The 11,293-nt window shown below is 40.8% G+C and overlaps 1 protein-coding gene across 1 annotated transcript; it reads left to right on the plus strand.

Annotated features, from left to right (window-relative positions):
• Window positions 1-716: 716 nt before the first annotated feature.
• Window positions 717-11,217, plus strand: ggcx (gamma-glutamyl carboxylase). Its single transcript, XM_056290816.1, has 15 exons — window positions 717-906; window positions 1,108-1,326; window positions 1,461-1,619; window positions 4,728-4,893; window positions 4,998-5,076; window positions 5,210-5,316; window positions 5,421-5,584; window positions 5,691-5,992; window positions 6,653-6,784; window positions 7,271-7,422; window positions 7,534-7,703; window positions 7,900-8,030; window positions 8,793-8,940; window positions 9,201-9,405; window positions 10,376-11,217. The coding sequence occupies exons 1-15, from the start codon at window positions 882-884 to the stop codon at window positions 10,533-10,535; spliced, it is 2,319 nt and encodes a 772-aa protein (XP_056146791.1). The 5' UTR covers window positions 717-881; the 3' UTR covers window positions 10,536-11,217.
• The last annotated feature ends 76 nt before the right edge of the window (window positions 11,218-11,293 follow it).

Here is an 11,293-nt window from a genome sequence, read left to right on the forward strand (position 1 = left end):
GGAAAGATGTTAACAATTTAATGGTTGACAACATTTTCAAGATTTTGCTTTTTACTATAGAAATGTTATATTTGGTTGCTATGATTATAGTGACAAAGACGATAATGCATTTATTAATCTAATTTTACCTCTTGCCAAATCCCACATTCACAAATGTAAATTGTATTAATTGTATTCATTTATTGAATTAATGAAGGAAATGGAACAATATGGATCCCCGCGTTCCTCCTCACAAAGCCAAAAAGCTATCAAAACAACGAACGACATATTTTTGAAGTGTATGTTAACTTGTCATACGCTTGTCCTTGTTTCGACTTTATGTATTTATTTACTTATTTGTTACATTTGTTTCGGTTTTTTTCCTACTGCTTTTCTTTTTGTTTTCTCAGTGCTTCATCTATATGTACGAGATTCTCACGTTTTGTTTTCTTTTGATACTATCAGGACATACACGTTAACAGTCTGAAATAAAGTTAATTTAAAAAAACAGAAGTCACAACTTCCTGTCAGTGTCATTGGAAAAAAAAAGAACATCCGGTTTTCCACCAACCGGAGAATGCCGCAGGACACAGCGCCGTGTTTATAGCACTGGCGGGACAGATTCCTCCCTGACCACAGGCGGCGCTTCAGCGGCCTACGGGAGGCGTGGCCGTCGGCTGAACCAACCAATACACGAAAGGCACTTTTTTCATAACATTCCCAAATCCCATCTGCCTCCCGACTAGCTTGTGCGGACATTGACACGTAAGTTGCCCTTTTGCTACGTGACCAGGGCACTTACCTTACCGGACGTTTACCTGCCGTGGGGAGCCCTTGTCCCTCCGACGTATCCCCGCCCCGACATCTCCTTATCGTCCATATTTCTTTCATGAACAACTAACATGGGGACGAGTGATATCGCCGCAGGTAAGCCGATAGCATGAAGGGGAGTCAACATGATGTTGTGCACAACATGTCAGGCCAGTAAACGAACAGTCAAAACGTGTGTGTGTGTGTGTGTGTGTGTGTGTGTGTACGTGCTTCGCTGCTTTAACTCTGTCACTTTGCACACGTGTGGTGTGTAGCAGCAAGTGAACTCTTACGTTTTTTAAAACACGGTGTCTTTAGGTGTTTCTCCCATTGAGAAAACCTCGGGAGCTTCGAACAGCGATAAGGGGGCTCAAAAAAATGAGGAGGGTTCAAAAGCAGCGGTGCCTCCGCCAGAGAGCAAGATGCAACGTGTCTTTGGGTTTAAGAAGGAGGACCTCTGCTCCTGGCATCGTCTGGTGTGTCTTTTAAATCGTCCCACTGACCCTGCGTCGTTGGGCATATTTCGCTGCTTGTTTGGTAAGACGACTTGTTCATCTGCTTTTCTAAAACGGGTCTGACCTATAGCTGTCCCAGTACAGAGCCGGTTGAGACAGTTTTTCACTGAAATTATATTTTGTGTGCTTACCTAATACCCCGATTCATCACATCAGGCATGCTGATGGCAATTGACATCACCCAGGAGAGAGGCCTCAGTCACCTGGACTACAAGTACCTGGATGGAGCCCCGGTTTGTCGCTTTCCCCTCTTCAATTTCTTAAAGCCACTGCCCATGGATTGGATGTACTTCGTCTATGTGGTGATGTTCTTTGGTGAGCTCTGCTTTTTGCTATGTCTCGGATTCCAGTGTTTCAGTTAGCGCTGGGCGATATGGAAAATATTATTTTCACAATCTATCAGGGAATTCTGCACAATATTGGTATAGATCACAATAATGCGGACTCTGGTAAGTTCAATATCAAACCAAAACTATGGCCATCCATGTGAAAAGGGAACGAACATCCCTGAACCGTGGGGGGGTAGGAGTACATTTGTCACCATCTTACAATGCTGTGATTGCAGCGATTCCCAAATCCTCTGTGAGTAGTACACATGGCCATTGTAACTCTGGTTAATGTTCACACCCATATTTGCATATAATAATTCTAATAATGATAATAAATTAAACTTATATAGCGCTTTTCTAACACTCAAAGTCGCTTTACAATAAACGAGGTGAAACAAGACGACAGATAAACATAGCACAGACATACAGGGGTGGATGGGAAGGGGGGCTACGAGAGGGAGAAGCGGCAGCAACACACGACGCCAGCAGTACTCTCTGACTTGGACAGATACAAAAGGGAAAGAAAAACAAAAATCATAAATCATATAAATCACAGATGAAGTCTGAAGAGGTGAGTCCTGATTAATGACTTGAATGTGGGCAGATTGCAGCAGTGTCTGATTTGCTTGGGGAGGGAGTTGAGGGAGGGAGCAGGTCGAGTGCCTGGTCCTTAGTCTGCCTCAAATTAGGGGTGGATGAGAGGACGAGGGGGGGGGCACGAGAAGGCAATGGAGAAGAGGTGTGTCTTGAGACGGGATTGGAAGGGGGGGGGTTCTGAGTCTCTAATGATTTGGGGGAGTGAGTTCCAGAGCCTGGGAGCTGCCCTGGAGAAGACTCGGTCACCAAAACCGCAGAGGTTGGACCTGGGGGTAGAGAGAAGGGAGGCTGAGGTGGATCTGAGGGACCGAGAGGGTTGGTAGGGGGAGAGGAGGTCGGTGAGGTATGGGGGAGCCAGTTTGTGAAGGGCTTTATAAGTAAGAACCAGGATTTTGTAATTGATCCGGTGGGAGATGGGTAGCCAGTGGAGGTCTTTTAGGACTGGGGTGATGTGGTGCCAGGATTTGGGGAAAGTTAAAAGTTGGGCAGATGTGTTTTGGACGAATTGGAGTCTCTTGATAGAGCTAGCACTGATGCCATAGAGGAGTGAGTTGCAGTAATCAAGGTGGGAGGAGATGAAGGCATGGATCAGTATCTCAGCAGCAGGGCATGTGAGAGAGGGTCTTATTTTTGCAACGTTGCAAGGTGGTAGAAGGAGGATTTGACCATTTGGCGGATATGTGGACATGATATGCATATGAAACTGATCGCTGGTTTCAGTCGTTATGCAACTGTGTTGTTTATAAGGGTGAGGATACCTGCAGTCAGTTTAGACTGAAGAGGTCACTTAGATGAGTGATGAAACGTTTCTGTCAATAAACGTTGTGTCCAAATGAACTGATTCAACTTTCTGGAATGCACATAACATCCTGATGTTGTGTATCTGATGTGTCTTGATTCAGTGATAAACCGAAACTAGTGTTCAAATATCCCTCAAATATTTCAGATCACATTTTGTGAGAATTATTACGTAACAGAGTCTATCATTAATTTACACAATGGGATTGTGTATCACAATATGAAAAATATCCAAATGTTATCCTGATACTATACCACTGAAAGATGACAAATGATACTGAATAATTGCTCATCCCTAATTTAAATATAGAGGGCTCTATCTTACACCTGGTGCCAAGTGCAACGCAAGTGTCTTTGCTAGTTTCAGACTGACGTAGTTGTCATTTTCCCATCCAGCGTCCATGTTGTTTAAATAGCAAATGCACTTGGCGCCCATGTGTGTGTGTGTGTGTGTGTGTTGTCTTAAAATGAGGTGTGGTCAGGTGCATCGTTGATGTATTGCTATCTTGAGGCAGCGGAAAGCGATTGCACTTTTGACCAACAAAAACGTGGTCTTAAGTCAATGGCTCAGGATTTTACTGTTATTTTAAGGGCGCATTATTAAGATAGTAATATGTGCCTACATAGGCGGGTGCGCAACATATGATCCACCATTATAATAGCAATCTGCCAAGGTGCAAGCACACCTGGGTTTGTAAAGGAATGGGAGATGACACTGTGATTGGTTTATTTCATCTTATGCCGGAAACACACCTATGATTATTTAACAGACTAAGTACAACCTCTTTGAACCACCTTACTTTGTGCTCAGATTATCCGCCGTCAAACTAGGAAAAGTTGATTTGCACTTAGGGCATATCCTCATACGCATGAGCCCAAAATGTTTATCAAAAGTTGAACACCTTAGAAGTTTAGCTCACAATTGTTATCCAGCTATGCACATTATAACCCCCCCCCCCAACTGTATGATACAGGTTCATCTGATTTTAACTGAGTCTGGGAGATGGTAGCTTTGTTGAACAGAGCTATAAAATAAGAAGTTCCCAAGATGTCAAATTGAATGTCTTATTCCCTTCTAAGTTTCCCATAATTCTTTTTAAACTAATTGACTAAATATTCATGTGAGCTGGCACAAATATGTTGATGAAGAGGCATAATGAATAATAATATTATTATTTATCTTATTATTTAATTATTATTATTATATTATGTTGCTATTATATTTATTATTATATTATTGTATTGTTCATTTATTATTATTTCATTGTTATTTTATTTATTTATCTAATATTATTTATTATGAATGAAAAATAAGGTTAAGAATTATTTCAACAGCTAAGGGCGCATAACATAATGAACCCAAACTAAAAATCGTTTTAATAAGGATGGGACATATTTTGGGTAATGACCAACATGGTAAATCTTTTTGCCTTTTTTTTTTTATGGCTGCCCATTATGATGGAGTTTTCTCTGTTCAGTTGTAATCTTCACTTTTGTTCCTGTATTTTCCTTCCTTTTTTGTGCTATTGCAGCACCTGTATATTTATCTTTATTTGATAAATTAAGAGCTTAATAATAAATGAGCTATTACATTTCTGTTATATAGTGTCCTTAAAATTAATTTGTTGCTTGAGCCAAAAATATTGATGTAACTATTGAATTCTTTGTGTGAATATAATTTAATTTTCTTTCATTGAAGGTGCTGTGGGTATTATGCTTGGGTGTTTCTACCGTTTCTCCTGCCTGATGTTTGTGTCCACGTATTGGTACGTCTTCTTCCTGGACAAAACTGCATGGAACAATCACTCTTATCTTTATGGCCTTATTGGATTTCAACTAACACTCTTGGATGGCAACAGATACTGGTGAGAGAACTTTTTTTTTTTTGGGAAGTTCTTTAGTTTGCATAGATGTGCATCAGTGTGAGCGTTCAGCTAGTTGACACGCTTAATATATTATCATTTTGTAGGTCAATTGATGGATTACGGAAACCTGCAAAAAGAAATGCCCATGTGCCACTATGGAACTACACTATCTTGAGGACACAGGTCTGTAGTCATTCTCAGGGTTTGAGTATCTATTGATTTTTTTCTGTCAAATAATGTATCTTTAAAAAAAAATCTTTTAGTTTCCCTTGAACATAGTTTGGATACAGTTGTTTTTCTTTATTGGTCCTCACAGATCTTCATTGTATACTTCCTTGCTGGTCTGAAGAAACTGGACGCGGACTGGGTGGAGGGATATTCCATGTCGTATTTAGCACACCATTGGCTTTTTGATCCTTTTAAGTAAGCACAGTACTCAGTTTAAACAGAATGCTGTTACTTGATATCTTTATGTCAGATAAGATGCTCCCAATGTAATCTTGCTCTCTACCACCCTTATTTTCCAGACTGATTTTGCCAGTGGATTTAGTTAGTCTGCTAGTGGTACATGGAGGTGGGCTTGTTCTTGATATGACTGCCGGCTATCTCCTGTTTTTTGATGCCACTCGACCTTTTGCAATTTTCTTTGTCTCCTACTTCCATTGTATGAACTCCCAACTCTTCAGTATTGGTGAGAGCCCGTCGATATATAGACTTCCTTGATTAAAAAAAATATGTTGTCTCAAAAAAACCCTCCAACAAAACTGTAACGTATGGAATATATAAATGCTCCGCAGGGATGTTTTCCTATACAATGCTGGCCACCAGTCCTCTTTTCTGCTACCCTGACTGGCCAAGGAGATTCTTTGCACATTTTCCAGAGGCCTTGAGAGCGGTCCTGCCTCTCACATCTACAGACATTCAGCCTAGTGTGTCCTGTGTTTACCCTGAGGTCCAGAATACAAGCACAGGATCCCAGGTCACCCCAACTGTCTCCAAGCCCTCCACACCAAGGCTTAAACACAAGCTGAGAGTTGTTTTCATAATCCTCTATTTGGCTGAACAGTTCTTCCTGCCTTACTCCCATTTCATCACACAGGTAGGTGTTTTTTTTAAATTTCTGATTGCCATTTTATTGATATTATATATATATAATACTCACACATATATATGTGTGTGTGTATATATATAAAATAAAGTACCACGTGCAAACCAATCATTTTTTAAAGGTTATGTAAAGTCATTTGTCATTCGATTACTAAGCGTTCCCTTTAAAATTAAACATTTCGACATACTGTGTTTCACGAGTAGAAATTTTGTTAGACAAACCTACTACTCCCAACCTTTTTATAAACCACCAGATGAAGAGTTGCTCAATCATTTTCAGCAGTCGCTGGCCCAGAGCAAACAGTAGCTCAGATTGGCTTTGTCAGCAAGAGAGATGACCTCAGTATGCAGCTGGACTCAACAGTAGTCAATACTTTTTAAATCTGACTCTGCATTTAGTGAAATTTTTCTGTTAGTCAGAAGAGAATTGTACTAGTGATGTAGACCACAAATGAAAACAATTTACAACCTGATTTTGAGTTTGGGCAGCAAAATTTAAAGGATTAAGAAATATTAAGAAATGTGATTTTTAAAACGCACAAGTACGGTAGAAATTAAATAGGTCTGTTAACACGTACAGCTGTGCAATGATGAAAATAAATTGTTCTGTAAATAATATGCAACCCTAATTTAAATATTTTCCTTTGCCAAGGGTTACAACAATTGGACCAATGGCTTGTATGGGTACTCCTGGGACATGATGGTTCACTCCCGCAGCCACCAGCATGTCAAGATCACGTATAAAGATGGAAAAACAGGAGAAATTGGATATCTCAATCCTGGGGTAGGATATAGAAAAAAAAAAGTTAATGGTTTGTCATGCCGGGAGTAGGAACTGAGGACCCAAACGCAGACAGCAGAGACAGGCTGGGGTAGAGTAGTGATTTAATGGCCAAAAGTCCAAAATAACAGGTAAGGTACAAACAGCAAGGAAAGCTCGAGGACAAGACATGAAGCACCAGGCTAACGTAGACTAACATAACAATCCCACAAAAGAGAACAGGGCAACCAGGGGGAATATAACTGCTGGGCAGCCGATCAGAGAAATGGGGAACAGGTGAGCAAAACAGGGAAATGGGGCGGGCAGGGCAGGAACAGAAATGGCACACCTATCGGGGAATGGGGAACAGGTGAGCAAAACAGGGGCAGGAACAGAAATGGCAAAACTGGTGAGCCTTCAAAATAAAACAAGAAACCCAGATACATACATACATACATATATGTCTTGTAATTTCTATTTTCAACTTTCATTTTTTTGTCATCCGTCAAGGTTTTCACTCAAAGTAAGCGCTGGAAAGACCATGGAGACATGCTGAAGCAGTACGGGGTCTGCCTCAGCCACTATCTGCCTCGGTACAATATCTCTGACCCTGAAATTTACTTCGACATCTGGGTGTCCATAAATGAACGGTTTCAACAGAGGTATGCATGTAAGCCTTTTCACTGAGTAGGAAACTGAAAGAAGTATTTGGATAAACAAGTGACTTGAATAGTATTCACAGTATGGTTATGATGTTTCCTTTGGTCTATAAGGATCTTCGATCCCCGTGTGGACATTGTAAAGGCTGACTGGTCTCCTTTCCAACCAACACCATGGCTGATGCCCTTATTGGTTGATCTCTCACCTTGGAGGACTAAATTCCAGGAGATTGAGGGCACTCTGGATAACCAGACTGAAATTGTCTTCATTGCTGATTTCCCAGGTTACAAGTAACGCCTTCTCATACCTTTCATTGGTGGGGATCAGTGTAGTCATGCATTAAGATTGGTAGTAGGTTTATCAAAATTCTAACTGACGCCTCTCTTGGTTTCGGGCAAACATATAAGATACTATTAGTACTGTGTATTACCACTGATTGGCTGAATTATATATCCTAACTGAGAGTATGTATCACTCAGGTCTCCACTTAGAAAATTATGTGAGTGAAGACCTGGGCAACACCAGTGTTCAGGTATTGCAGGGCCAAGTTAACGTTGAGGTGGTGGAGGAAAAGAAAAACTATACACTCCAGCCTGGTGAGCAGATGAAGGTACAGTCTCATCGCCACTGATATTGTCTTGCCTGACCTAAGGTATTATTCAAATAATGTGTAAATAAATGCTTTTGGAACAGTAAACATGTCCACATGCCTTCTAACCTATGAAACCTATCACTAACAGCAAAATTTAACATTGACTACTGATAACTTAACCAATTTCAGTGATAAAATTGTAACTTTTGATGGGGTGTCTGGGTAGCATAGCGGTCTATTCCGTTGCCTACCAACACGGAGATCGCCAGTTTGAATCCCCATGTTGCCTCCGGCTTGGTTGGGTGTCCCTACAGACACAACTGGCCGTGTCTGCAGGTGAGAAGCCGGATGTGGGTATGTTTTCTGGTCTCAGTACTAGCGCCTCCTCTGGTCGATTGGGGCACCTGTTCGGGGGGGGGGAATTAGGGGAAATAGCGTGATCCTCCCACATGCTACGTTCCCCTGGGGAAACTCCTGTCAGGTGAAAAGAAGCGGCTGGTGACTCCACATGTATCGGAGGAGGCATGTGGTAGTCTGCAGCCCTCCCTGGATCGGCAGAGGGGGTGGAGCAACGACTGGTGTGGCTCAGAGAGCAGGGTGATTGGCCAGGTACAACTGGGGAGGAAGCTGTACTGCTGGTGCTACCTCAGTTGGTCATGTAGTGACACTAAACCCCTATAGCCCTCTTTGCATTTTACAAATATATGTATTCGGTGGAGACAAAACGAAACCGTGTGTTACACACCCTTTAAGGCACCATCTCTTTGTGTGTGGTTGTAGCTACCTGCCGGGGCCTACCATAAGGTGTACACCATTTCTGAGGAACCTTCTTGCTATATGTACATCTATGTCAACACCACAGAGGCAGTGCTACAAGAAAACTTCACCAAGCTGTTTGAGCTCCAGGAACGGGTTCGCAATGGGACAGGTGAAGCTTTGAGAGAGAAAATAACACAGAATAAGGGGAGCAATAATGATGTAGAAACTAACCAAAATCATCAAGAAGGACTTTGGCAAATTAATTAAAAAGTAATCCTAAGAATGCTGCTCGAGGATTGGGAATGAGCGTTCTCATAAGACAGTGGATTTTGTTTTACATTTGAATACACTTAAAAAAATGACCTTGTTTTAAAAATGCAAGTGGAGTTCTGCCTGCATGACCTCAAGGTCTTGTGTGTTGCCCCACAGAAACTGAACCCCTCCCACCAGAGTTGCAGCCGCTTATCACTGCAGGTGACGATGAGGGGTCAGAGGTCAATGCCACTGACCCAATCGTTCGCCTGTTTTTGAAGAGGCAGCGCCGCATGAAGGAGGTGAAGAAACGCAGGGAGGCGAATGTGTTTGAGCGACTGCATCGCTTTTCTGTGAAAAAGTACTACATGCTAAGGAGAGGGTATGTGTTAATCTTTTATTTTTTATTTTTTTGGTTAAAATGGTTGTGACATGCAAAATCTCTGTAATTAATGCGTTATTTCCACTAACACCTGTATTGATACTTTTTTTTATATAAAATTTGCATATAGAGAAATTAAGGCTGCCTGCATTCAAGACTCATCCAATATGGATGTGCTGAGTTGTAAATAATGAATATACATACTTTTTTGTTTAGCCACCCCATTTTATATTTTTTGTAGAGTCAGGACGAGTATTTTATTTGGACTAGGGATTTTTGTGTTTTTTTCTAGCCAACATGAGTGATATTATTTTGGCAACAGGTAATTTCTTTGCTTAATTTCGGTCTTGTAGTGTAGTGTGATGCTATGGGAGAACCGCACCATCCCTGTTCCTATCAGTTCCATAGAAGCCTTGTTTTCATTTTACATTTTTGCTGACACTGGGCATGAAACCTCCATGGAAATATAGGGATGGCTTTATGGCACACATGAGTATAGCAATTTTACTTTACCTTGTCTGTGAACATAACTCCTCTTCTTCTGTGATAGTCTATTGAGCTACGGCCTATAAATAAATGCACAAATCTCGGTGCTATGCTATGAAGGAAAAGAAAATCAAGCTCCTTAGTTGTCTGACAGTTGACGTAAAAGACTGTCGAAATCCAACTTATCTGGTGCTGCTGTAAGTTAAAACAAATTTTTTTTTTATCAACAATGGGCACTTATATATATATGTATATAGTATATTGTATGTGTGTGTGTTCATACACACACACACACACACACACACACACACATATTATATACGTATTTAAATTCATAAATTTTTTTCTCATATCTTTGTTAAACATCAATAGGGTAAATACAATTTTCCAAAGTCGTTTTGTAAATTTGATTGTGTGTTGATCACAAAAGACCTCTTTAATGGGTGCAATTAATTGAAATGAAACACGTCCCATTTTGTTGTAGGTTCTTGTTGACAGCCATTGCTTTGCGCAACCTAGCGGTGGGTCTGCCCCCTCTGGAGCAGCTGACCAGGGAGGTCGCCTTCGCCAATATGAAAGAACCTCAGGTGGAAGCCAGCAAAGATGACCCCCTCAATGATGAAGTCGGTCATGGAGAATTATAGAGCAATCGTTGGAGCGTCGATACTCTGTGCAAGTGCCTCCCACAAGTGCGTTGTGGAAATATGCAAATGAACTGTCAAATATCTGGGTGATTATCGAAGGTTGAATCAGTTCATCTGGATACAATGTTTACTGACAGTTACGTTTCTGTCAGTAAACATTGTATCCAGATGAACTGATTCAACCTTCTTTGATTTTCTTACCTGGATTATTGAGCATGCATCAAGACATCTAGGCGATTACTACTGGACTGTTACTGCAGTGAGCTCATACCCGTGTCATCTTCAGAGGATGTTTAAGTACTTTGCTTCTGAGATGTGGGAATTCAGAGGAACTTTCAAGTCAGTGTTTTTTTTTTACAGGTTTATAAACATAAATTCATGACAAGTTTGAGTCATGGTTATGATGAGACAAAACTGTGTGTGCTAATTCCTGTACATTCCTTTATCTTGCAAAATCACATTTATTAATCGGTTGAAATAGATTATGTTAAATTTGTCCAAATTGTACAAGTACCTTTCACAAATGTGCTTGCAGTGCCCTGACCTTTTTTTCAGAGAATAAAATAACCTTTGTTAGGCAGGAATTTAATGCTAGCCCTTTGTGAGAATACTGGATTGATAAAAAAGTGAAACAATTTGTGGGAGCTACCTTTTATATTCATGTTTACAATAAAGAGATTAAACTGAAGTTGTGTGTTACTTCAACTGACATCTATAATCTCACCATGTATCTACTGCTACTTTCAGCTGCTCCCGTT

Source organism: Lampris incognitus, chromosome 12 (genome assembly GCF_029633865.1).
Source record: "Lampris incognitus isolate fLamInc1 chromosome 12, fLamInc1.hap2, whole genome shotgun sequence".
Classification (NCBI taxonomy): domain Eukaryota; kingdom Metazoa; phylum Chordata; class Actinopteri; order Lampriformes; family Lampridae; genus Lampris; species Lampris incognitus.

What these genes read in the sequence shown, in the direction of transcription:
- ggcx (XM_056290816.1), top strand. Translation starts at nt 882, where the DNA reads ATGGGGACGAGTGATATCGCCGCAG. An exon ending in ACTCCCATTTCATCACACAG is followed by an intron (nt 5,993 to 6,652) that starts GTAGGTGTTTTT and finishes TCCTTTGCCAAG; the next exon opens with GGTTACAACAATTGGACCAA. An exon ending in TACTACATGCTAAGGAGAGG is followed by an intron (nt 9,406 to 10,375) that starts GTATGTGTTAAT and finishes ATTTTGTTGTAG; the next exon opens with GTTCTTGTTGACAGCCATTG.